At 51.8% G+C, this 23,825-nt stretch overlaps 1 protein-coding gene across 1 annotated transcript in view; it reads left to right on the plus strand.

Moving 5' to 3' along the window:
• The window catches only part of NTN1 (netrin 1), a 100,772-nt gene that overhangs the window by 56,806 nt on the left and 20,141 nt on the right, over positions 1–23,825 (plus strand). Inside the window, exons 3-4 of the mRNA XM_062011022.1 lie at positions 13,418–13,567; positions 16,431–16,484. Of these exons, the coding sequence (XP_061867006.1) occupies positions 13,418–13,567; positions 16,431–16,484 (204 nt within the window). The remainder of the gene's footprint in view (positions 1–13,417; positions 13,568–16,430; positions 16,485–23,825) is intronic.

The raw sequence follows: 23,825 nt of genomic DNA on the forward strand, positions 1-23,825 counted from the left end.
ACAACCAAACTCCAGGGAGAAGAAATTTTGCACATTCACCTTTGAAAACTCAGAATAAGGCTGTTTTGGTTTTTTTTCCCTCTTTTCTCACTGAATTTTGTGGGAGTGTGAGGAGCTGCCAGGCTGCTGCAGCTCTGCTTCCCGTCCCTTCAACTTTCCCTCTGCCCCAAATAATGTTGCAAGTGAAATTCCACATCTGGGTCCTGCAAAGCTCTGTCTGCTCAGCTCTGTCATGGGCTGCTGTAAATCAGGGCCCTGGTGTTGGTTCTTTTGATTAAATTCACTCCTGATATTTGCCAGATTATGGGCACTAATGTAATTCTATTGGAACAGAGACTCTGCAGGATTTTATAGCCTGGCTGTAAAACAGCTCTGCACTTTGGGGGAAGGATTTACATGCTTTCTGATGAAAAGATGACAAATGATATGCCTTATGAATGCACTTGTGCCGAGGCTGCCAGTGTAAACCTCTTCTGCAGGGGCAGGATTTGGCACCTGGAGAGGTCACATTCATTAGGACTCAATGTTTTAGTTAACAACGGGATCTCCTCCCTGCCCTGTGCTGCTGCAGCCCCAGCCTGTGCTGAGCCTCACAGACCTTACCATCTGCTTTGGAGGATTATTTAATGGGTTGTGCAAAGAAACCAAACAAACCCACATTCCCAGCCTACCTGCTCATCCTGGTTTGCACCCACAACAGCTCAAGACTTGGACATTTGCTTTTTGGAGACGACTGAGGTTCAAGCAAAGTGCCATCCACGTGGACTCAGCACCCAGCCCTTGATTTCATGGATGCAGGTGCAGGTTTTCCACCCACCCAGCTGAAGGATTTTGTGTGAGGGGATGACACTGAACCTCTTGAGGTCCCTGTGCTGCCTGGAGACGAGAGCAGAGCCCCTGGTGACGGGAACAGTGGGACGAGTCCCCCGTCTCTCTCCACTGACTATAGAGGGAGCTGCGTGACCAGCTTAGAGCAGAGAGCTCATTCCCACAAGGCTCAAGCCAGGAGACATGGAACCCCTTCTTGCTGCCTGGAGCCCCACTGAGAAGTTGGAGTGCAGGAGGCAGATGGGCTGAACCCCACATTGAACAGCAGAGCCTAAGGATGGGCTTGCTGCCACCAGCATACTGGTGTCCCACGGGCCGTGGCCTCATGGAGGGTGGGAGGACCAGCCTGACCATGGTACATCTCTGCAGGTTTCCACAACCCTCCAGTCCCAGAGGTGTTCCTTGCCACCACGGTCCCTAATCCCCAGCCAGGTGGGAGATGGGGAAGCTCACAGCTAACACATCACAGAGACCTTGGGATGGGCTGGTTGAAAGCCCTAACCCAGGGCTCCCTGGGACAGCCAGGGCCACCAGTGTTGGCTCCTGAAGGCTTCTGTCCCAGCCTGTCCTCTGCAGCACATACCAGCTCCCACAGGCTCCCTCCCATCACTGTGGGGACCCCAGCACTGCTGGGCATCAGTGCAGGAGATCTGCCCTTGGTGTCCATCATAGGAGGAGGTAAAGTGCATCCTAAGTACTCTGCTGCCCAGAGCAACCTCACTTTGATGCCCATCTCTAGTCCAGCTCATCTGTGGTTTCACAAGGCAAAGTCCAGGACAACACTTTCTATGAACTCCCCTCAGGGAGTTGTCTTTAATTATCAAAGTTCTTTGCTTTCCTTTTCTCCTTTTCTTCCTCTTTGGAGACCAGCTGGAGCTCCTGTTTAGATGAGCCATGAGCCAGCTCTTAGTGGTGGCTGGGCTTGGACTGAGTCCTTGGATCCAGGATTGGGCACCTCTGTGAAATCCCATCACTGGAGGAAGTCCAAACTTCTGCCAAACACAGACTTTGTTTTCTCCATAGGCCATGCTCTTCCACTGCTGTGAGGACAATTTTCTAGCTGTAATTTTATACACCATTTGTTAGTGGCTATGCCTTAGTCACCCCTTCCCCAAGGCCCTGTAACTCTTTATATCGATATTATTCCAAGTGCTGAGCACTGATTTATGGTTTCTACATCTAAAACTTGTCATCAGCAACCCCCAGGCACATACAAACCAGTCAGGGAAAGTTTATAGAAACACAGCTTTAAGCTGTCTCATGCTCATGGGTCACTGCATGGAAGTGTCCTGGGGGCTCCAGTGCCACTGCCCTTGAGTGCCACCATCCCCAGGGCACCTCCAGCACTCAGAGCTGCAACATTCACCCACGTGGTCTGGAAAGGTCCCAAAACAGAGAAGGGACGTGATTATGACAGAAACTCTTGAACTGGTTTGAGTTTGTAGTGTGGAACTGAGTGGTTTTCTTTTTGAAGTGAGGGCTTGAGCTCAGTGCACACTGTCTACCTGGCCATGCCAGCTTTGAAACAGCCGTGACTTTGATGACATATGAGCAGCTCTGTCGAATTAAGCAGCCACTTCTGTGTGAGGTGGAGTGGCAAGAGTTTGCTGTAGAATATTCCTGTGGCAGACTCAGTGATTGAGACACTTCCTAATTGTTTGAAGCCAGAGCTGCAGGTGCCAGCCTTCATCCTGCCCTCCCTTCCATTGTGCCTTCCAGTTCCAAGGGCTTTCTAATTAAGTCTGATCTATGTTAACCACCAGCAAGGAGCAACACTAACATCAGAGCAGCCCTTTTCCTCAGCCCAGGGCAGCTCCACCACCTCCACACACCGGGCCACACATTAAGGGACCACAGATAACATGTTCATATTTGCAGGCACGGGTGATCTGAAGCAGTCAGCCTTGTTCCTCCTCTAGCCTGGAAGTGCTCCAGTACTGGGGTTGGTTCTCCATTTTGCTGCAAATTAATTAGGGCAAGAGTAAAATCCTGCTGTCTGGTCTTCCCAGAAACTCATGGCTGACTTGCTCCTCTCCTTCACCTCCCACAACACAGCAGCACTTAAACAGATCTTTTCTTTCAATTGAACGTATTTTAAACAGCCTGGGATGGAAATCTGGGAGCTTGGAGAGAGCACAGAGGATGGGTAGGAGATTCTCCCTGCCCTAGGGGCTGGCAGAGCACCAAGGGGCATCACCATGGGCAAAGAGGCTCTGCCATCCACCTCCCAGATGAAACACACATGCTGGAGGTCGCTGGTCTCCTGCAGTCTCCTGAAGCTGCCTTGGACGGTTGTTATCCAAAGAAAGAGCATTAAAAAACAAAAGGCAGGAAAAAGAGAGAGAAGTTTGTCTGTGTCTGGTGATAAGATCAGAGCAAAATCACCTCCATGCCAGAAAAATGTCTTTAAGCTGCAGCTGTCTTCAAGCTCCAGGGAAGCCAAGAGCTGCACATCTTGCTCCCAGGCAGGCGCTTGGTGCATGATCCCCTGCAAGCCCTGGCTCTCCAAACTGAGACACAAAAAAGCCACATCAGCACTTCCAGAGCCCTTTTCAGCAAAGCTCCCCTCTCTTCTAGGAGTCTCTTGGACTTCACCCTGTGGGTAGAGACTAATTTGCATTTAAAGGCAAATTTGAAAAAGGGCTGGTGCAGAGAAGGGGAGGGGAGGGGAGGAAGAGGCTTTTGACACATCTTCAAACAGGCTGGGAGGCAAACATGACAACGTGTCAATGGACAGGGCCTGACCTGCAGCACAAACCCCAGAGCACAGCTCCAGTGTGTCCCTTGGCATCCCCAGGCCGTTCAGGAGATGCACCCAGGGCCCCCATGATGCCCCATGTATTGTGCTCCTGCAGACCTGCTCCCACAAAAGCACTCGTCAGCTGCTTCCTCCAGCTAAATGACTGAAACCAGGACACAAAGCACCATCTCCCAGGAAAAGAACACTACCAGAGGAGCTAGCAAGATGCTGAGAGGACCAGAGCATCAGTCTCAGGAGGAAAGGCTGCAGGACTTGGGGCTGTTCAGTCTGGAGAAGAGAAGGCTGAGGGGTGCCCTTATCAATGCTGATCAATCCCTAAAGGGCAGGTGTGGAGAGGATGGGGCCAGTGTTTGTTGTGTGGTGGCCAGTGCCAGGACAAGGGGTCACAGGCACAGGCTGGAGCACACAAAGCTCCAGTGGCACAGAGGAGCAAGTCCTTTGGTGCTGAGGGGAGGGAGCCCTGGCCCAGGCTGCCCAGGGAGGGTGTGGAGGCTCCTTCTCAGGAGGTTTCCAACCCCAGCTGGACACGTTGCTGTGCCCCTGATGGAGGGAACCTGCTGTAGCAGGGGCTGGGGCTGGATGAGCTCTGCAGGGCCCTTCCCACCCCCATCATTCTCTGATTCTCTGATTTGTTAGCTCTGGGCCATGAGGAGCAGCTGAGTAGCTCATGGCACAAATAATAGATGAAGAAACATGCCCAAGTGTGCTGTCTGATCACTGGACAAGGTCAGTCATGGTACCAAGGCGATGCTGGATGAGCTCTGCAGGGCCCTTCCCACCTCCACCAGTCTGGGACTCTGGGAGTCTCTGAGCTGCTTTAGACACGAATCTCTGCTGCAATGGGAACTCATCACATCTAGCATGGGAGAGAGGAACAGCCTCATGAATGGATTATCTAGAAAAAAGCAAGGAGAAAGGGTAAACACTGTGGCAGAAATGGCCAGCACTGTGTGGGGCTCACAGAGTTCAGGGTAAGATGCTCTGCTGACTCCAGAGAGCCAAGATGTGTAGTGAAGAAGACTCAGCCAGTGACCCTCTGAAGGATCTTGAGCTCTCCATTGCAGCCTGGGAACCTCCTTCCCTAGTACCCTCAGAGGGGAGATATGGGTCATAGCTGAGTCTCAAATCCATGGTAGACACAGGGGTGTTCTAGCTTATTAGGAACATTTAGACAGTGCTGGTTCCCTGACAGAATGCTCTGCATTTCTGATAAATCCCATCCTCACAATGATGGTGCCTGGCAGGAGTTTTAGTGGCTGAATTTGGGGACAACCACCTTCAAAACTCTGGTTTGGGTTTGGTTTTTCAGCAGAAATGCATCCATGAGCCATCCTGAAGGGCAGGTTTGGGCTGTGATTTTTTCAGAGGTGTCAGGGTGTGATACAATAGAGGGGAATTTAATTCATAAACCCCTAAAACAATAGACTAAAAATCAGTTCCTCATCACACTAAGTCTCACACTAAGAAGAAAAGCTGCTGAAATCCTTTGCTTAGCCAGACCTTCACATATCTCCAAGACAGAGGAAAGAAAGGGAATAATGTGCCTTCCCCATAAATTCTTTCAAACAGGTGAGAGAATTTCCTCCTTGAGGTCGGTTCTTGAGAGTGAAATACTCTCCAGGCTAAAAAGAGGTATTTTCCAGTTCAACATCCACTTCTCAGAGCACCAAAGGCTTGGGTCTTGTGTCTCAGGAGCTCTCACTGCAGTCTTTCACATCCTGGGGGTGTGAGGGAGGGCTCTCCCTGCTGTGGATGCTTTAGTGTCTGATAAGGGCTGTGAAGACAGAAGGGATCCCCCCTCTGCTGAGCTTCTTCTAGAGCTTCTCTCTCATCTAACCCAGCTTCCTTGTTTTGTGAGACTTGTGGCAACCTCATTATCTCTGAGACTTTTGCTCTGCTGCCAGATTTGATTAGAATATTACTAGTGGGAGAATATATTGGTAGGAACCTAATTTCCTTGGCAGCCAGGCTCAAAACTCAACAGGAGGAGAAAATATTTGCCTTTTTGTTTTCAGTTTTCTTCCATAAATGTATTTTTCAACCCACTCCCTCTTGTGCAGTGTCCCCCACAAGAGCAGGTTGAGCTTTACTTTGCTTTAGAGCCACGAGGACACCGTGCCCAGGGACTAAGCTGCTCTCTGTCTGGCCAGAGCTACCCCTGGGAGATCATTGACCAGACTTGACATTTTCCAATGGAAAAATAAAAGTGATGACATCCTTCATCACAAAACCCAAGCAAAATATGGAGGAGAGAGCCCTGGTGCTTCATCCCTGAGTGTGTCAGCCTCCCCACCGGAATCCCCAGCAGCTCCTCTAGTTCCACTGCAACCACCTGGCAGATGGAGCTCTGAGATGATGGGGGAATACTGAACACTTTTCTTTAACCCAGGATTTCCAAGCATTTTGGAAAGTGCTGCCATAATTGTCTTATTGTCTGTGTCAGTAATGCCTGCTCACAGTGTGCCTGCCCAAAAAGTGGATTTATTACGATGGTTCAAAGCCCCCTCCGGATTAGCGGCGACTCCTGCTCAGGGGAGGCTTTGTGGGCTCTGTCTGCTGCTTGTTAGGGAAAAGACAAAGACAAGGTCTAATCTGTGAAATTTGGCCCAAACTGCAGGGCACCAAAGCCCTTGGCTTCCCCAAGTGCCAGTTCAGGAGGAAGAAATGGGAGAGCCCTGAGAAGCAGCGCGGGAGGAGGGACACTGTGAAACGCCAAGAGATTATTTGGCTTTGCCTGATAAAAGGGGGAATTCATTTTCTGCTGGCAAGAAACCTTTAAATCTCCAAGAGAATGTGCTAAGGGACATTGTGCATGAACATGATCCTTTGGAGAACTAAATCCAGTTCACAATATTGCAGACAAGTTGACGATCTCATTGCAGAGCAGTTACCAGTTAATAGTTAAACCCATCATTAGTATTCAGAGTCAACACAGAGACAGCTCAACCCCTGCTTCTGGTTAGCAAACTAGCTGGGGCCAGATTGGGTGGTTACACACTAAATACCACAGTTTCTCTTCCCTGTGGGATTTGCAGGATGTGCCACCACCATAGAGATGCTCTGCCACTAAACAGGTCTCTCCCCTAAGCACCCCAACCCTGGAGCCAGCACAAACCTCTCTGCACCACTCAGGTGCTGTGATATCAGATCCTACTTCTCCTTGCCCACAGACAAATGACCAGAGTTTGGGGTTTTCTGCAACAAAGAAAACCTGCTCAGGTCAGGCCTCTGGGATGGCTGCAGAGCTGGGGTCACATCGAGATGGATCACAGCTCTGGAGGCAACTCGGCTCACCCCAGGAGTTTCTCATCCCTTTATTCCCCAGGCAGATGTGTTCACTAGAACCAGAATTGAAAGTATCCATGTTACTAAAGACAGTGGAGCAGGAAAACAACACAACTACAAAAAAGCTTAATTAATAATACCCATCCCACATCTCTAAATGCTGAAGCATGAGACCAAGTGAAACATGTTCCTGCATCAGGATGACACAGGCTGCATGACAGGCAAATTGGAGTTGAGTTGTTTTGACACTTTGCTGTTTAAAATATTGTCAGAATCAAAGCTTCCATACAAAAAAAACCCCCAGGATTTGGGGACATTTTTTTTTCCAGCATACAGCTTCTGTAGTCACATTTTTCACTCCAGTTGGAGTCTTTGGAGGAAAGAAGGAAAGCAAGCAAGGGAGGTAATTTTGGCCACGGTTCTGGAAAAGCATTTAAAAGCATGGTTAAATAGAAATGTGTACCTAAGGCTATGTAGGACTTCAATTCCTTCATAAAAAACAAATGTAGTTTCCTAAAGAAGTGTCTTTCTCAATACAGGAGTCTTCACCAATGACTATTGCAAGTTAAAGTGAGGTTTTTTTACAGTTCCATGAATTGCTTTTTCACTGCTTAGTGCATGGTGTAAGGTAAAGCACTCTGGGCTTTGAAATCTGGAAGCCCTGGTTCTCACTGCAGGTACAAGGTGATGAAGGGAAATCTGGACACCCCATGAAATCAAGCCTTTTTCTACTGTTCAGTCAAATGGACCTTTCATTGTTCTGAAGCCCTTCAGAGAAACAGCTTCCCCCAAAACAGGAAGATGCTAATTCTCAAAAAAATGCAGGTTCTTTCAGGTACCTTCTCAAGAAAGGTCAGTCTTGAAGAGAGCTAAGCCTGGAGATTTATCCCTCTGTTTACCTTTCAGCACACGTGTGTGGGGGAAGATTAGCAGCTGGGAATGCCTCTGATCAAAATTCAGGGCTGGAAAAATATTTGCATTGTTGCCATGCTATTTGTCAGCCTTTGGTGGGCCAGACACATCCCAGTTAGCTCAACTGCTTTTCCAGAGCGGTTAACATCCTTTCACACATGGTCCTAAGGTTGGCTTTCAGGTGTTTTTCAGTCCCAACCCAGCCCAACCTCAGCTGAAGCCTGGAAATGCAGCACTGCCTGTGCTCGAGTGGCTGATGCACAGCGTCGTGGCTTGTCTTGGGAGCTGCAGACAGAGATATAAAGCTCCAGGACAGACAGTTTTGCAACAGCATGGCCCCAGGGGAAATCTCTTCCTAGCTGCAGGCAGTTAGTAGCTGGCTTGGAGCGCTTCTATCCATATATATATATTAATCCCAGCTAATGTAACTACAGATGTTCTCATTCATAGGCCTATCTAATCCTGTTGGGCCTTTGCCATGGTGTCTCGTAGCAGGAGTTCTACGAGTTAATTACGTGCAGTGCAAAGAAGCATTTCCTTTTATCCTTGAAAAAGGTTGCCTTTTAAATGCCTTGAATGTCCCTTTGTTGCTGTGCTTTAGGGCCCAGTGAAGAGGAGCACCTGTCTGACCTTCTGGGCGCTGTGCATTACTTGGCACCCCTCCATCGTCTCTTGGCAAGGCCTTCCTAATCTTTTCTGTCGCCCTCAGATGGGTGCCTCTCTGTGCTTTCCACTCCACTTTTCCCAGCTGAGGACCTACTATTGATTTCTATAGTCTCATGATATTATATTCAGCATTACTCTCTCTCCCTCCTTTCATAACACAACCGACTATCTTGGTGCTCTTCTGAGCTCCGCCGCAATCAGCCAGATGTTTCATTGACTCCTAGAGCTTTTCCTGGAGTGGCTGCAGATAATTGGGACCCTTCAAAGTGTATGAGCCATCCTGTTCCCTCCATCCAATTATGCCTCCTTCTGCACACTGGCTTTTGTTTGTCAACCCCTCACTCTTTCAGACAGTTTGGGTAGGTCTCGCAGAAGACTCTACTTGGTCTCCTCATGTCTGGACTAGCCAAGCCAATGGTGTTCAGCTGGAAGTGCTGCTTGCTCCCTCCTCTCCAGGTCATACTTGTGATGTATTTTTTTTCAAGTCAGCTTTTGTGGGCAGACACACCTCCATAACTACCCTTAATCCCCCTCAAAACCTCTTCATGTCCTCCTGCTGCGTGTTTTCTCCCCCACAGACAGGTTTTGAAGCAGGAAATAACTCGATTTTTCACTGGCAATTCCCAGTCATCTCTGCCACAGACACTCACCAAAGATTTTCCTTAGACACTTTCTGAAAGAACTAAATCACAGCAGTCAATCCCCTTCCCCTGATGCTGTGTGAGCTCCCAGACTGAAGTCACACAGTTCTCTTGCACCAACACCATTCCTTGTTCACTCCTCGCACTTCTCACTCACCTCATCACTGCATCCTCTGCTATGGGGTGATCTTTTTGAGCAAGGCATGAGGACACAGAGGATAAATGAGCTGATGTGCCCTGTGTTATCTCTAACCATGTCCCAGGCACCTTCCTTTCCCGATCAGTGAGGTTTTCCCAGCTTTGGTGACTTACGGTCCCTGCTCTGCTCAGGGCAGGGGACTGCTGATGTTCTGCATCACAGCAGGTGATGGACCAATGCTTGCAGCCAGGGAAGTCTGGGCATCAAAACACATTTTGAGAATCAAAAGGTGCCTATCCAAAAGCCAGTGAGGATGCCAAAGCAGTGCTCTCACTAATCACACCCCCTCTGTGACTCTAGTGCACTCTTGCCTCAATCTGGGGTTATAACCCAAAGGAACTTGAACTGTACTGGAAAAATCAGCATTAACCACCAGCAGCCCAGCTACTCCATGGCTGGGGAGGGAGAAGAGCCTGTAATTGCTGGCTGCAAGTGTTTGCACTGGCCAGGGAACTGCAAATTGCCTTTAATTGCTCCTAATTGCTGGCACTGGTTCAGTTCCTCCGGGACAGGGACAGCAAATGTACATCTGCAAACACTGCTTAGAGGATCCCCGGGCTCTGTGCAGCAGGAGGGTTGAGTTGCTGCTGATTTGGAGAGTTTTCTGGAAGGTAGGAAAGTCAGAATGTGGTCAGACATTCCAGGGGCCCGAGTGCTGCTGCACAAGCAGTCGGCCCAACCTCGCAGGCTCCTGTGCTGCACAGAAGGGCTGGGTGGCCAAAAGTCCATCTCTGTACCACAGAGGATGTTCTCCACAGCATGTCAGAGGGGGCTGTCAGTGACCAGCCAAGTGTTTCTCCTGCTGAGATCCTGATGCTGGCAGGGCATGAAGCAGAGTGTGGGCAGCAGGTCGAGGAAGGTTCTGCTCCCCCTCTGCTCTGCCCTGGTGAGGCCTCATCTGGAGTCCTGTGTCCAGTTCTGGGCTCCCCAGCTCCAGAGGGACAGGGAACTGCTGGAGAGATGCCAGTGCAGGGACACCAAGATGATCAGGGGACTGGAGCATCTTCCTCCTGAGGAGAGGCTGCGGGACCTGGGGCTGTTCAGCCTGGAGAAGAGAAGGCTGAGAGGGGCCCTTATCAATGCTGATCAATCCCTAACGGGTGGGTGTGGAGAGGATGGGGCCAGTGTTTGTTGTGTGGTGGCCAGTGCCAGGACAAGGGGTCACAGGCACAGGCTGGAGCACAGAAAGCTCCAGTGGCACAGAGGAGCAAGTCCTTTGGTGCTGAGGTGAGGGAGCCCTGGCCCAGGCTGCCCAGGGAGGGTGTGGAGGCTCCTTCTCAGGAGGTTTCCAACCCCAGCTGGACACGTTGCTGTGCCCCCTGAGCCAGGGGAACCTGCTGTAGCAGGGGCTTGGGCTGGATGAGCTCTGCAGGGCCCTTCCAACCCCACCATGCTGGGATTCTGTGACTCCTGGCTCTTTGACCACTTGCCTGCCCTGTAACCCCTGGGCACAGCACACATGCCCACGGGAGCACAGCTGACAGCCGTGCTGTGGAGCCTTCACAGGAGCCCAGCATGGGGAGGAGAGAGTCGACAACCTCAGACAGATATGGCTGTAAAAATAACTCCAGCAGCTTTGGCCAAGCTGTGCAGAGGCATTACCTCATGAGGGAAGGAAGCAGCAGCATCGCTATTTATTTATGTGGTGTCCAAATGAGCACTCTGAGCTCTGCAGCCTGGCCTCCAGGAGACTGATTCTCTAAATCTTACTCATCATGAGGGGTTTTGTTTCCCCTTTTTTTCCTCTTTTCTTTCCCTCTCTCTTCCGAGCTGTCCCAGTGAAATCAGTGCAATTTACTCACATGGGGGAGGATTACTCACAGGATGGGGGTTTGCAGGCAATGCCTGAAACCAGCACACAGCCCCAGAGGGGACGCCTGAAACATGAGGCATGTTCCTCCCCATCCTCCTGCCCTTTGCCTTCTCTTGTGTAACCCTTCCCTAATTTGCTTATTTTTCTGTTAACTCCTGCCTCTCTGCTCTTCTTTAACTCTTTTCTGTCCCGTTCAATCTTCAAGCTCCTGCTTTGTGTATCTCTATTTCCTCTCCCCTGGGAAGGCTGAAGCCATTCCTTGGGGCTGCAGCATGCAGGTTTTCCCTTACACATCTGTCTGCTCTCTGTGCTCATCACCAGCCACACTGATTCAACGTTAAAACTCTTCCAGTTCAAACTAGATGTGATTCAAAAAGCAAGTTTTCCACTATGGGCATGTTTGCAAGTGGCTGGTTCCCAACAGCAGCTCAAGGCGGGGTAGGGGGAGAGCAGGGCTTCGAATCAAAAAGCCCTAATGAGAAGTGTTAGGGAAGAAGGAGGAAAGAAGTAAAAGCTTTCTTGTTTGGTTAGGGTTTTTTTCCTTTCCATGTGAAAAATCATCAGGTTTTGGCAAGGCTCAGTCTCTTCCCACCCAGCACTGGTGGAGCTGGGGATGGTGGTGGTTTGCTCGTGCTCTGGGGAGGGCTGCACGGGGATGGGATGCCCATGCAGGGGGAAAGGGATGTCCCAGTGCAGGGGGGGCTCCAGGCACCATCCAAACACTACTGTGAGAGGGACCAGCCTGGAAGCTGCTGCCCAGTAAAGGTCAAACTGGAGGGAGGAGGGTGCTGGGGCAGGTTGGAGGGAAAATCAAGCCAAACACCAAAACTTGGACAACCAACACGAATGAATGTGGGCTGTGATCTGCCAGGCCTAAATGAGGAAGATTTAGGGTCAGAGCCAAAGGGGTCCAAAGCAAACCAAGAAGCTTTGTAGGGTCCAGCACAAATCCTCATGGGAGTGATAGGCTCAGTCTGGAGGATTTGGTGGGAGTTGAAAGCCAATAGAGACACTTGCACTGGTCCTGACCCATAGAGCAGCCCCCTCCAGGTTTTGAGGAGTGCATTTTCCCTCAAATCCTCTTTCTGGCAGGCAGCACCCCTGAGGGGCAGAAGGCAAGCAGAATGGGTGTTCCCCAGGGAGGGGTTTGGCTAGCTCCTTGCGAGGATGCTGCCCAAGAAAAGGAACGCTTCCCTGCCTTTCCCTGCCACCGCTCAGCAGGGGCAGACCACAGTCTGGCACAGCACTCGCAGCTCTTAGAAATCAGGGCTGTTAACAAATGTGTGAGGCCGTAATCCTCTTGGAGCAGGGATGATAACAAGCCCTGATGCCTTTTTTTTGTTGTTGTTGTTGTTGTTTTTTTGGCTTTCCTTGTTTTTTTGGTCGTTGCTGCTTTACCAAACAGCTGCGCCGGTACGTCCCACTGCGGGACAGGAGATGGCGAATGATTTCAAGTGCACTATTTACATCCCTTGCCAAACTCTTCACATCTGCCTGGCTCTGCTGTCAAGCCTCCATCTGGCTGGGAACAGCAGGTCCTCCAGCCTGCCTGCATCCCACAAGGGCATTTCCTTCCTGCGCCCGCCGTGCCAGCTGCCAGGGCTGCTGCTCAGCAGGGAAGGGCTCGAGCGAAAGCACTGGAAGGAGGATGGGTTGTGGGTTGCTTTGCTTGTTGGGGTTTGGTTTTCTTGCTTGCATTGCACGTGCAATGAATTCCCAACAGCTCTGAAAGCAGTTGCTTCCTGCCTGAGATCTCGTGTGCTGAAAGGGTGATGAAATGCTCCTTCATTTTGTAGCTCTTCCTAGCAGCTCTGTCACTCCTCCAGGTGGGTGCTGGGGCTTCCAGAGCCCCCCATCCATGCTGCTTGTCTGCTCCCCTCCTTTTCAAGTCCTGCAACCCCTTGATCACAGCACTGATGGGATGAGGCAGTTGCAGTGTCTGTGGTTGCATGTCCTTGAGTGGGGACACCCCAGGCTGCCTCCTCAGATCTGCAGAGCTCTCTCTGCCCCAGGCCAGACATCCTGCCTGCAGCTCCACCTCCACAGCAGGACCAGCTGTGGCTGGGCCACCCTCTCTCTGTTGCTCTCCCCTCTCTACCCAAGTGAGGGCTGCACCACTGCCCTCTGCCAAATGCCTCCTCTGTTTCAGGTCAGTGACTCTGCCTGGACGGGATGTTTGCACAGGTCCAGCACCAGCCGTGGAGAAGCTGCAGAGCTGCCAACAGCTCAGGACACTCACCTCGCTCCCACTGACACCTCCTGCACCCTCTCTCCTCCTCTCCTGACTCTCTTCTTGTGTGTTCCCCCCACAGAATGCGATTGCCATCCCGTGGGTGCAGCTGGCCAAACCTGCAACCAAACCACAGGCCAATGTCCCTGTAAAGACGGCGTCACCGGCATCACATGCAACCGATGTGCCAAGGGCTACCAGCAAAGCCGCTCTCCCATCGCCCCCTGCATAAGTAGGTGGATCATTCTTTTGATGTCTGTAGGTTAGAGATGTTAACCTTTAAGCTGCTGGCCCAGATGAGGTGGCTACTAACCCCCAACATACACATGTTGGCAGGCAGTGCTCAGGGAATGTTGCTGCCTGGCTGCCCACAGCAGGACACAGAGTCCAAAATTTACCCCTAGCTTCCATGTAGCTTGTGTGTCTTGTAGGATGGGTTGTGTGAGTGCACCTACAGCCCAATTTGCTGGTAATTTGGTTTTGCTTCACAGAGCAAAGGTGTCCCAGGAGCACACGTGCTTTGGGGTACTGCTTCAGGTCTGGAGGATAAGGCAGATCATTACAAACAAGGTTTTTTCTGTCCCAAATCAGACTGTGGTGTGGTGGAACAGAGCTCAAATCAGAGGAGCTGCTGGTTCAGTGGAGTTGCCATCACAGTAACACAGCTGATAACACCTGGATTGCTAAAGGGAATCTTGCACTCACACAACTCATCCAGAAATGTGGGCTGCTTTACTGTTTGCTTCCTTGGGTTTGCTCTTTGCTTTCCTTTCCCAAGGCTGCTCTCATCCTCTGCTCTTAACACACCAGCAAGCACCAGATATAGCTCCCAGAGTCTCTCCCTTGCAGCATTTGCTCTGCAAACATCCGTATCCCTACTCAGTCCTCACTGCCCGGGCAAGGTGTGCTCTAACCACAGGCTTCTCTCTGCTGCCTGGTGGGTTTGCTGCTGTGGGATCACTCAGTAGCACATGCACCTTGCATGAGACATCTCCACTTGCCCCAGTGAAACAAAGCATCAAAATTACAGTGGATGGGCTGGAAAGAATGGACTGCTCCCCTGCAGATCAACTCCTTGCTGCTAAAAGAGGAAAAAGGCCCAACAGGAGAAGTGAAGGCTGAAAGAATCAAGTCCTTGTTGGGAACCCCCATTGTGCTCCCACACTGTCCCCTCACAGCATCTGCCTCTCAGGATGGCCATTGACAAATTATGTGTCAGATACCCTTTCTCCACCTTCTCCTGCAGCAGAAAACATAGATTCCAGGGTGGTTTGGGGTCACTTGAGATTCATTCTTCCCCGTGTCGCAACGGGACGGCAAGAGCTCAAACCAGATGCTTGTTTCCCCAAGATGCTACAGTCATGGCTCCGGTATGCTCTGCAGCAAGTATGCACAAAGGTTTATCATTAATCATTCCCCAGGGCCATGGTAAATCAGAGAGTAAATTGTCCCTTGCATCATCTCCCTTGGGATTTGTTGCACTAAAAGACAGACAGGGAATTTCAACATGATCCAAGCAGGCGCTTGGAGCCAGGCTGTGCCCACAGCTGCCTGCTGGCCACTGCAGCTTGGAATCTAGGGCAGCCCTTTCCTCCTGTGTCACTGCAAAACAACCTTTCCTGGGGGACAAAACTTCTGGACAAAAGGTGTTTCAAGCAAGACCCCAACTTGGCTCTCAGGCTGCTGCGTGGTTGTTTAATCTGCACAGACGATGCTGAAGTAACTGAAGTGAGGGCGGGAGCAACTCACAAGTCCCTCACCCTAGAAAAACCCAAGCCATCATATTTTCATACTTGAACATTAGTCAGCATATCCTGCATGTGGGGGATGTAGTTCACTGGTATTTATATGCTTGTAGGGGAAGGCATTTGGTCTCCATCCCTGCCCACACTGCCCTGGGAGGATGCAGGTACACTGTGGCTAGCAAGGGGCTGTCCACCTGGTCTGCAAGAGCAGTTACTCTCTCATTTACTGCATCTTATATATTCCTTGTCCCAAAGAGTTGCAGTCATGCAAGAATCACCTCGTGGGGAACAACCAAGACTCCAGTGGGATCTATCTGCACTGCAGGCACAAGCACCCATCCAGCTCCTGGCTTGGTGGTGGCTGTGCTGGCTGTTTCTGTGCTGCCTGACCCTGCACCACGAAGTTCACATGGGCTTGTGCCTGTGTCTGCTTGCATGAGGGTGAATGACTCTTTCTGAGTCTGTGGCCAGGCAGGTTCCTGACAGCAAAAGCAGAAGGAGGCAGATGCCAACCCCGAGCTCATGCCTCAATTCCACTTTCAAAATGGACTGGTAGGGTGTTTCCCTGCCAGGATTCCCAGGGATGCACAGAAATTGCTTCACTGTGCTCAAAATGCATAAAAGATATAAATAATGAGAGCTGCATGTGTGTGGGGAAAGGAGGTTGTCTTGCCAGAGCTGGGACCATTTAATGCTCTCCATCTGCAGTCCATCCTTTCTAACACCAACAAACACAGACAGACTTGGGCATGGACATCCAGAACGTTATGTGGTTTCAGCCTTACAAAGCTGAAATGTTATGTGGTTTCAGCCCCAAATCAAAACCAGGGATCGTGGCATTGGCACCAGCTCTGTTTGTGCTGCCTTTAACATGTGTGAGGTCACACTTGAATCCCAGCAGATAGATGCAATGTTTTCCCTTCATCCTGTCTCTCACTGCCTCAGACATGAAGGTGGCTTCTTCAGAGCTGGAAGGGATGACCCACGGAGAGGCAGCCAGACTCCCATGGCCTGCTGGAGCCAGGCACTGCTCTGCATCCTCTCACTGCTTATGCATCTCAGCCCTGGGAGAGCATCCCTTACCCTGGGGCACAAACTGGGACCTGGTGATAGCAGTTTTCAAATGCCCTTTAGGAGTCCCAGTTCTCCAGTGGACATGGCCCTGATGTGCTGGCTTCTGGAGCTCTTTGTAAGGCTCTTTGCTGGAAGGAGCACACAGTTGGGAACCAGCCCCATGGCTGGGAAGGGGAAATGTGATGTGTGCAGTGGCTGGGTTCTTTGGGATCTGGAATAATAGCTCCTTCTTTTCTCTCCCCTCCTCTCCCATCTGCTTCTGACTGCCCTGCACAGAGATTCCTGTCGCTCCCCCCACCACCGCCGCCAGCAGCACGGAGGAGCCTGCAGGTATGTCAGCTCTTCTTCCAAGACTTCTTGGTGCTAAATGTCATCTGAGCAATTGTCTGCCTGAGATGAAATTGCATTAAATTAATGCACAAAAGCTGTCAGTTCAACCAGGACAAGCAGTTCCCTTTTATGCCCCAAAAGCCTGAGTGTTTGAGTCAAATGTGCAGCATCCCGAGGGGTGGGTGTTTCTAGGAGCAGGTGGGAGTGTAGAGAAGATGCAGAGAGATTTTCCCAGAAGCCATAAGTACATGGGAGTCATAGGATCATAGAATGATAGGGGTTGAAAGGGACCTCTAGAGATCATCTAGTCCAACCCCCAGAGTCCCCCAAGGTGGAGCCAATGCTTGATGAGAAAGAGGCAAGGACTTAAGAACACCAACTGGTTGAATGTTTAAATTCAGTGGCTGACTTTGCAAGAGGCTGAGAGCACAGTTCTGCCCAGTTTTTCTGGTGGAGAAAGGCTCCAGAACCAAAACTCCTCCAAAAGAGAAGTAAAACTCCAAGCACTGCTTACTGCTGCATCTGAGCATTTCCTTCACTCCGTGTCTTTCTTGAGCCAAGCAGTCTCAGAGCCTGATGTCACCTATGTATGTTATAGCAACATGCCTCATGTCCAGCTCTGTGGGTCCTGGGGTGGGACATGGCTGTGGTTAGTGGCATCACTGAGGCCAGTTGTCCTCAGAGGCCTCCAGTATGTCACTGAGGGACTTTGGTGTCCCCAGTTCCCTCAGGTCAGACAGGTCTGAGCAGGGCCTGATGCTGGGAGCCAGAGGGCCCCAGGAAAGGGGGACTTATCCCATCCCACTGCCTGTAGGTTCCCAGGGTATTTGAGCAGCACCACAGCTGTGAAAGACACAAGGTGTAAAAGCTGTTTACTCTTGTCTCACCAATGTAGGAGGGCTCATAAATTAAGTAGCTTGTACTAAAAGTGATGGACGTCACCTTGAATTGAACTCTGAGCCAAGGCTGGCCCCGTGGCAGGGCTTTGCACACAGCCTGGGCCTGTTTGCTCTGTGCTCAGGAGCCCTTCTCAGGACAAGAGACCCAGGGAGCAACAGGACAAGGTCCTCAAGCCCCCAGTGCCACGGGAAGGTAAAGCCCAGGTTTTCTGTGAGACTGATTCAAAGGACAACTTCTGCCACCCATAAACACAGCAGCAGCATCAGTGTTGTCTCTTAGGCTGGTATGGACAAGGAAGATCTTGTAGCCTTAGATTTGTGCCTCTTGCTTCATGTGTGCTTCTCCAAGTGTCCCCAGATCTGCAGGGCTGAAGAAAGGGTAAAGACACACCACAAAGCTACCCCAGCCAGCACTGCTCCAGCTCAAGTCCTGGTCATCAGCCCTTTTGTTACTTTGATTTATAAATTAGGTGCCCACATGAGATGTGTGTTTGGGTGAAGTATTGGGCTATTAGGAGAGGAGGCCATCCCACCCAGCCTGAAACCCAGCAGGGGCAAGTCCTCTCTTCCTTACAACACTGTTTCCTGACAATATCAACCTCTGTTACCTGCCTCCATCACAAGAAAACTTCCTCTGCTCCTCAGGAGCTTCATTACATGGCACAGTGTATCTCCCCATTCTCTCTCAGGCACAGAACACTCCTCCCCAAAGCTCCCATTAAACCTCTCATTTTGTCCTGGCTGCAGGGAGACCCAGTGTGAGGATATCCCCACCTTGGCCAAGCCCCTGAGATTGGCAGGCAAAGCCTGAGTCTTCCCACGAGCGTGGTGAGCACTGGCAGCTCCTGCAGCCTCTGCACCTCCTTCCTTCACCCCAACGCCGTGGATTGATGCCACGTTGCAGGTGCCACCCAGCAGCACCAGCTAAAGGTGCTGAAATATCAGATTTCTCATGGCCTCCTGCTATATAGCAGGGACTTGTAGATTAAATGTTCTGTCCCATGGCCTGGGGACACTGAGATTTTGTTCCCCACACCAGGATCACCACAGCCTCCCAGATCCACTCTGTTCCCAGCCCACTGCAGGGATGGCAGAGCAGACCTCTTGCACCACGATACCACTGGGCTCATCACAGGCTCTGACAGTGGATTTGGATATTTGAAAGCCAGGAAGATGCAGAGATGTCTTCTCACAGCCCTTTCCACAAGGAGCTTGGCTCCTGAGGTAAAGCCCTATGTGTGGACTTAAAGCATCTCCTGGCATCATCACTGAGACAGCGAGCAGAAGCAGCACTGACACCCTCACCAGGGACCTCCCAGCCAGACCCTTGTCCTTAGTGGAGTCTCTTTTACTTGGGCTCCTTCCTTCCAGGGACCAGGGCAAAAGCAATTGTCCCAGCTCTTTCCTAAGGTGCAGCCTTAGGAAAATCAAGACCAGGCTGCAGGGCACGGGGTGCATTTCTGAGGGAGGAAGTGTTTGCTTTGCCCATCCCTGTGGGCAAACATCCCTCAGCACCCCTCAGGTCCATTTTTACAAGCAGTTTGCCCTGCTAAACCACCTACCAGCCTTGGAGCCAGTGGTAAGAGGTGAAGCTGGAGTATCCTCAGGTTTGAACTGGCCACAGGGACCTCTCAGTGTGTTTTTGCTGCTGTTAGGAGCTCAATTATTCGGACACATTCCTGTTCATGAGTGCAAAGGGGCCTTTCTGAGGACATGCTCTATTATCCACAGTCTGTCCCTGCCAAGTCCCCATGTCCTCTCACATCTTTCCAGAGCGTGACCATGAGAGGGGCTGAATGCAGGCAAGGGCATGGAGGAAGCATTTACCCACATCCATCAGCCAACATCCTGGTTTGAGGGGAAAGAGCTGCCAAAGCCCCTGCCCTGATGCCCCACTGGTTTGGGGTGCCCCATGGCCACCTTGTGCTCCATGGGGGGACCAGTGCAGTTGGGGAAGTTTCCCTGAACTCCCAGCAGTTTGCCTGTCCTGGGCAAGTGCCAACTGGGGCAGTTGCATTCTGATGTCCCAGATTCCTGGTGCCACCTCAATTGGCCACAGCCCTCATCAATGCCTGCCCTGAGCTGATGTGCTGTGGCAGTGTGACCTGCAGCAGCCCTGGGCTGTGAGTCAGGGCCACCAGCTCGGTGCCAGGCACTGATGGGTGGGCTGGGGCTGGGGCTGGAGCTGGAGCTGGAGCTGGTGTAAGTGCCCTGTGGCCCCTTGGCTACTCAGCAAGCTGGGCCAGGGCAAACAAGGTAAAAGCATGGAACCTACAGAAACAGGACCCATGAGTAGGACAAGGGAGTGCACAGCCTACACTGGGCACCAAACATGGACACCTTCATAGAATAACAGAATCATTTTGGTTGTTAAAGCCCCTGAAGCTGCTGCAGTCCCAGCCCTGCCCTCACCCTGCCCAGCCCACCACTGACCCACAGCCTCAGCACTTCAGCTCCAGGGCTTTGGGATCCCTCCAGGGCTGGGCACTGCCCCAGCTCCCTGGGCAGCCTGGCACAGGGCTGACATCCCTCTCAGGGAAACAGTTCTGCATCAGCTCCAATCTCAACCTCCCCTGGGGCAACTTGAGCACATTTCCTCTCGTCCTGCCATTCTTTACTGAGGAAAAGAGACCAAAGCTCACTTCACTACAACCTCCTGCCAGGGAGTTACAGAGAGTGCTCCTGTCTCCTCTCAGCCTCCTTGTCTCCAAGCTTCACTGTGCTGAAGAGCAGGTTGCTGTGCAGCTGGTGGGGACAGCTGGGTGCTCCCTGCCACCCCTGCTTCTCACTGGGGGAACACCAGGAGGGGTGGCTGCAGGGATCAGAGGCACATTAGTCAAAATGGGCCCCTCACCTTTGCTTTAGGTAGGTGTCTGCAGCACCTTCCAGCTTCGCTACCAAGAGTCCCCCTTGCCCTGGTGCTGTTGGCAAGGCTGCAGCCCCCAGTCCTGAGCCCCCACGTTCCCAGCAGCAAACAGCCCTGCTGGGGAAGGAGCAAAGCCTGTAACTCTGCATCCTGCCTGTGCAGAGAATGGTTATTTGGGATCTTCTCAAGCCCAACTGGGTTTGCACAGAGCACTGAGAACATCTCAGCAGGACTAGAGAGCTCCCTTTGGCAAAGGATCCCCTTTCTGGAGGCTGGGAGTGAGTCAGGCATCCTAACAGACTGTGAGCCATGAGAAATGACTTGGTGGTATCTCTTGGGTGCCCCCAGGGCTGCAGGGCCAGATCCTCTCACTCCCTGCCCACAGGGAGACCAGGGACCCATCCATCTCACCCACAGCCACTCGTGCCTCCTCCCTCTGAGCGCAGCGGGGGCTGAGCCAAGCTCAGCAGGCTGCTCCCCATAACTCTTCTCACAGTGATTTTTATTGGACTCTTTAAGCACTGTTTTGTCCAGGGAGCTTGAACTGTCCATATTTCATCCCTTCCCCTGGGTGGGAAGCGTCAGGCAGTCCTGGGTCTCAGTACTGCTCAACCCCCACCCTGAAGCAGCCTGTCAAAACTCTAGGTGGTTTCTTGACAAATCAGTGTGTCTGTGAGCCAGGGCTCCTGTGGTATGGGAGTAAAGGGGTTCTAGAGATGGAGAAAGAAATCAGTGGGAGGCTCTGGGTGCAGCCAGCTCTGCAAGAGATGCTGCTTTATTTCCTCTGCCACGCAGGACAGACAGAACCTTCCTCACTGCATTGGCATCACCACTGCCCTGAGCCCATGAGGCAGAAGAGCGTGGGCCAAAGCCATGGTACAAGTGGAACAACATCAGCTTTGGTGTGGGGAGTCCTGGCTGGGTCTTACCTGACTCAGAGGCCCAAATCAGTTTGGAGAAACAATCCAGGACAGAATTGTTTGGCTGAAATGCATTGATGCTCTCCCATGCCCAGAGATGGAAGGATAAGGAAGGGCTGCTGCTTCTTTTTGTGGCCAAGAAAGCAACACTCTTGCTACTGCCTCATCCTCTTCTGATCCCATTCAGAGATGCAGAAGGGGCAACAGGGAAAGGGGGGAAAAAAGCCAACCCCAAAACCAACAGTGGAGGAAAAGGTTCACAAACCTTCCACTCAGTTGTTGTCTTGTCTGAATCAAATCCAGATCAGCTTGGAAATGATTAGCTTAGGTGGATGATTTCAGCCAGTGGGCTTAAATAAAGCCAGGTGATTGGACTGATGCAACTTTGCATGGTTTTCTCCTGGAAAGCAGCCTCTGCAGTTCCAAAACCAGATCTGGACTTTCCAAAAGTCATTTAAGCTCAAGGTGTTGCCTGAGCTCTTTTGTTCCTGGCTGTGTGGTGTGCCAGGGTGATCAGTGTCTCCTGGAAGCAGCTTGGAGAAGGGAGATGAGCAGGCAGGTCTCTGCTCTGGAACAATCTGAAACAGACTCGAGGGAAAACAAGCAAAAAATCCCCACAAAATAAATCCCCCCTCACCCCTATGGTCTGTCAGAGCCTTTCAAAACTGTTCCTGCCTTTGTGTCCCTCTTAGAAAAACATGCAAAGATTATGGCTTCAGCCTGGGAAAATAGAAACTGTGTAAGAAAACCCCTGTCCCAGATTTAGGACTTCCCCTGACACCCTCCCACCCCTTGCCATGGCAGAGCTGGATGCTGTGCAGCCTTCCCAAGCTGCAGTTGGCTTTTCACCACTTAGAGCCTTGGGCTTTGGGGTGACATTTCCACATTTTATCTAGAACACTCCACCAAGACCTAGGGATGGGTAAAATTGGCCTTAGTGATGAGCTGCTACTCCTGTTACAGCATCACTTGCTAGCAGTCAGACTAGTCCTGACCTAAGAGGGTTGATTTTCTTTTGCCTGAAGGATTAAAGCTTTCCTTTTTGCCTGCCCATGCCTAGATGAGTTGAGGTGATGCAAAAGCACCCTTGGAGCATTCCCTGCTCCCAAGATCAGCCCTGGGCAATCACTGGGGCTAGCAGTGGGAATGGGCCTCATTCATCCCACAGCAGGAGGGTCACATGGAGATTTCAGAGGGTGGCCACAGGCTCAGAGCTGTCTGTAGGTGGACACGGAGTAAAAGGAGTCCCTCAAGCCTGCTGCCACCAGCACTTGCATCACCCTAGCAAAACCTCACCAGGCACTGTTACAAGATGAGTTAAATCCCTTACTTCCACCAGCTGGGAGCCATCTCCTTCTTTAGAGCCTCTGGGACAGCTTGTGCCTGTACATCCCTATGGGAATGTGGTCTTTTTGACTCAACAGCTCCAATCCCAAGCAGAAGCTGTGGACCACTGTCTCCTCTGCTGCTCACATAAACACTGTGGCCATCGCTGCTGCAATAGCTTCAAGAGAAAAGTGACATTAGGAAAGGATTAAATGTATTGAAACTCCTTTTCATGAGCTGCAGTGGCTGAAAATAACAATGTGAGCCACCAGCAGCCCCCAAAGCATCTGCAAGGGGTGCATGGGGACAGGCTGCTGGCACTGTGCAGCACCTCGGGTCAGGATGGGACACGGGGCCAAAACACTGCTCCCCAGCCCCCTACCTAATGATTATCTGACCTGCTCAACCAGCTCCATCCCTGGCTGCAGCCAAGTGGCAAATCTCTCACTTATGTGGCAACCACAGAGGCAAATGCAATGGGTGCTGTGAGTTTGGCCAGAGAGAGCCTTCAAGCTTGAGGGCAGAGGGCCCTGGCCAGACTGGAGTGATGGGCCAAGGGCAGTTGTATGAGAGCTAACAAGGGCAAGTGCTGGGTCCTGCTCTTGAGCCACCCCAAGCCCAGGCAGCTCCAGGCTGGGGCAGAAGGGCTGGAAACTGCTGCAGGGAAAGGGCCTGGGGGGTTGGTGCCAGCGGCTGAACAGGAGCCAGCAGCGTGCCCAGGGGGGCAAGAAGCAAAGGGCACCCTGGCTGGGATCAGCAGTGGGGTGGCAGCAGGAGCAGGGCAGGGACTGTCCCCTGTGCTGGGCCCTGGGGAGGCTGCAGCTGCAGGGCTGTGTCAGTGCTGGGCCCCTCACTCACTGCCACAGGGACACTGAGGGGCTGCAGCGTGGCCAGAGCCGGGCACAGAGCTGGGGAAGGGGCTGGAGCACAAGGGGCTGGGGAGGGGCTGAGGGAATGGGGGTGTTGAGCCTGGGGAAGAGGAGGCTGAGGGGAGACAGGAGCCCTCTCTGACACTCCCTGACTGCAGTGAACTGCTCCCAAATAGTGAGTGATAGGACAAGAGGAAACCACCTCAACCCAGGGAGGTTGAGGCTGGAGCTGAGGCAGAACTGTTTCCCTGAGAGGGGTGTGAGCCCCTGTGCCAGGCTGCCCAGGGAGCTGGGGCAGTGCCCAGCCCTGCAGGGATCCCAAAGCCGTGGGGCTGATCACTGGGGAGATGTCCTCTACCAGATGCAAACTGAAGGAAATAAACCCAAACCCCTAACTTGTGTAGCACCTTGCAGTTTAACATGAAAGGGACTATCAAAAGGCACTATATTGACATGATTTA

Source organism: Colius striatus, chromosome 18 (assembly GCF_028858725.1).
Source record: "Colius striatus isolate bColStr4 chromosome 18, bColStr4.1.hap1, whole genome shotgun sequence".
In the NCBI taxonomy this organism is placed as follows: Eukaryota; Metazoa; Chordata; class Aves; order Coliiformes; family Coliidae; genus Colius; species Colius striatus.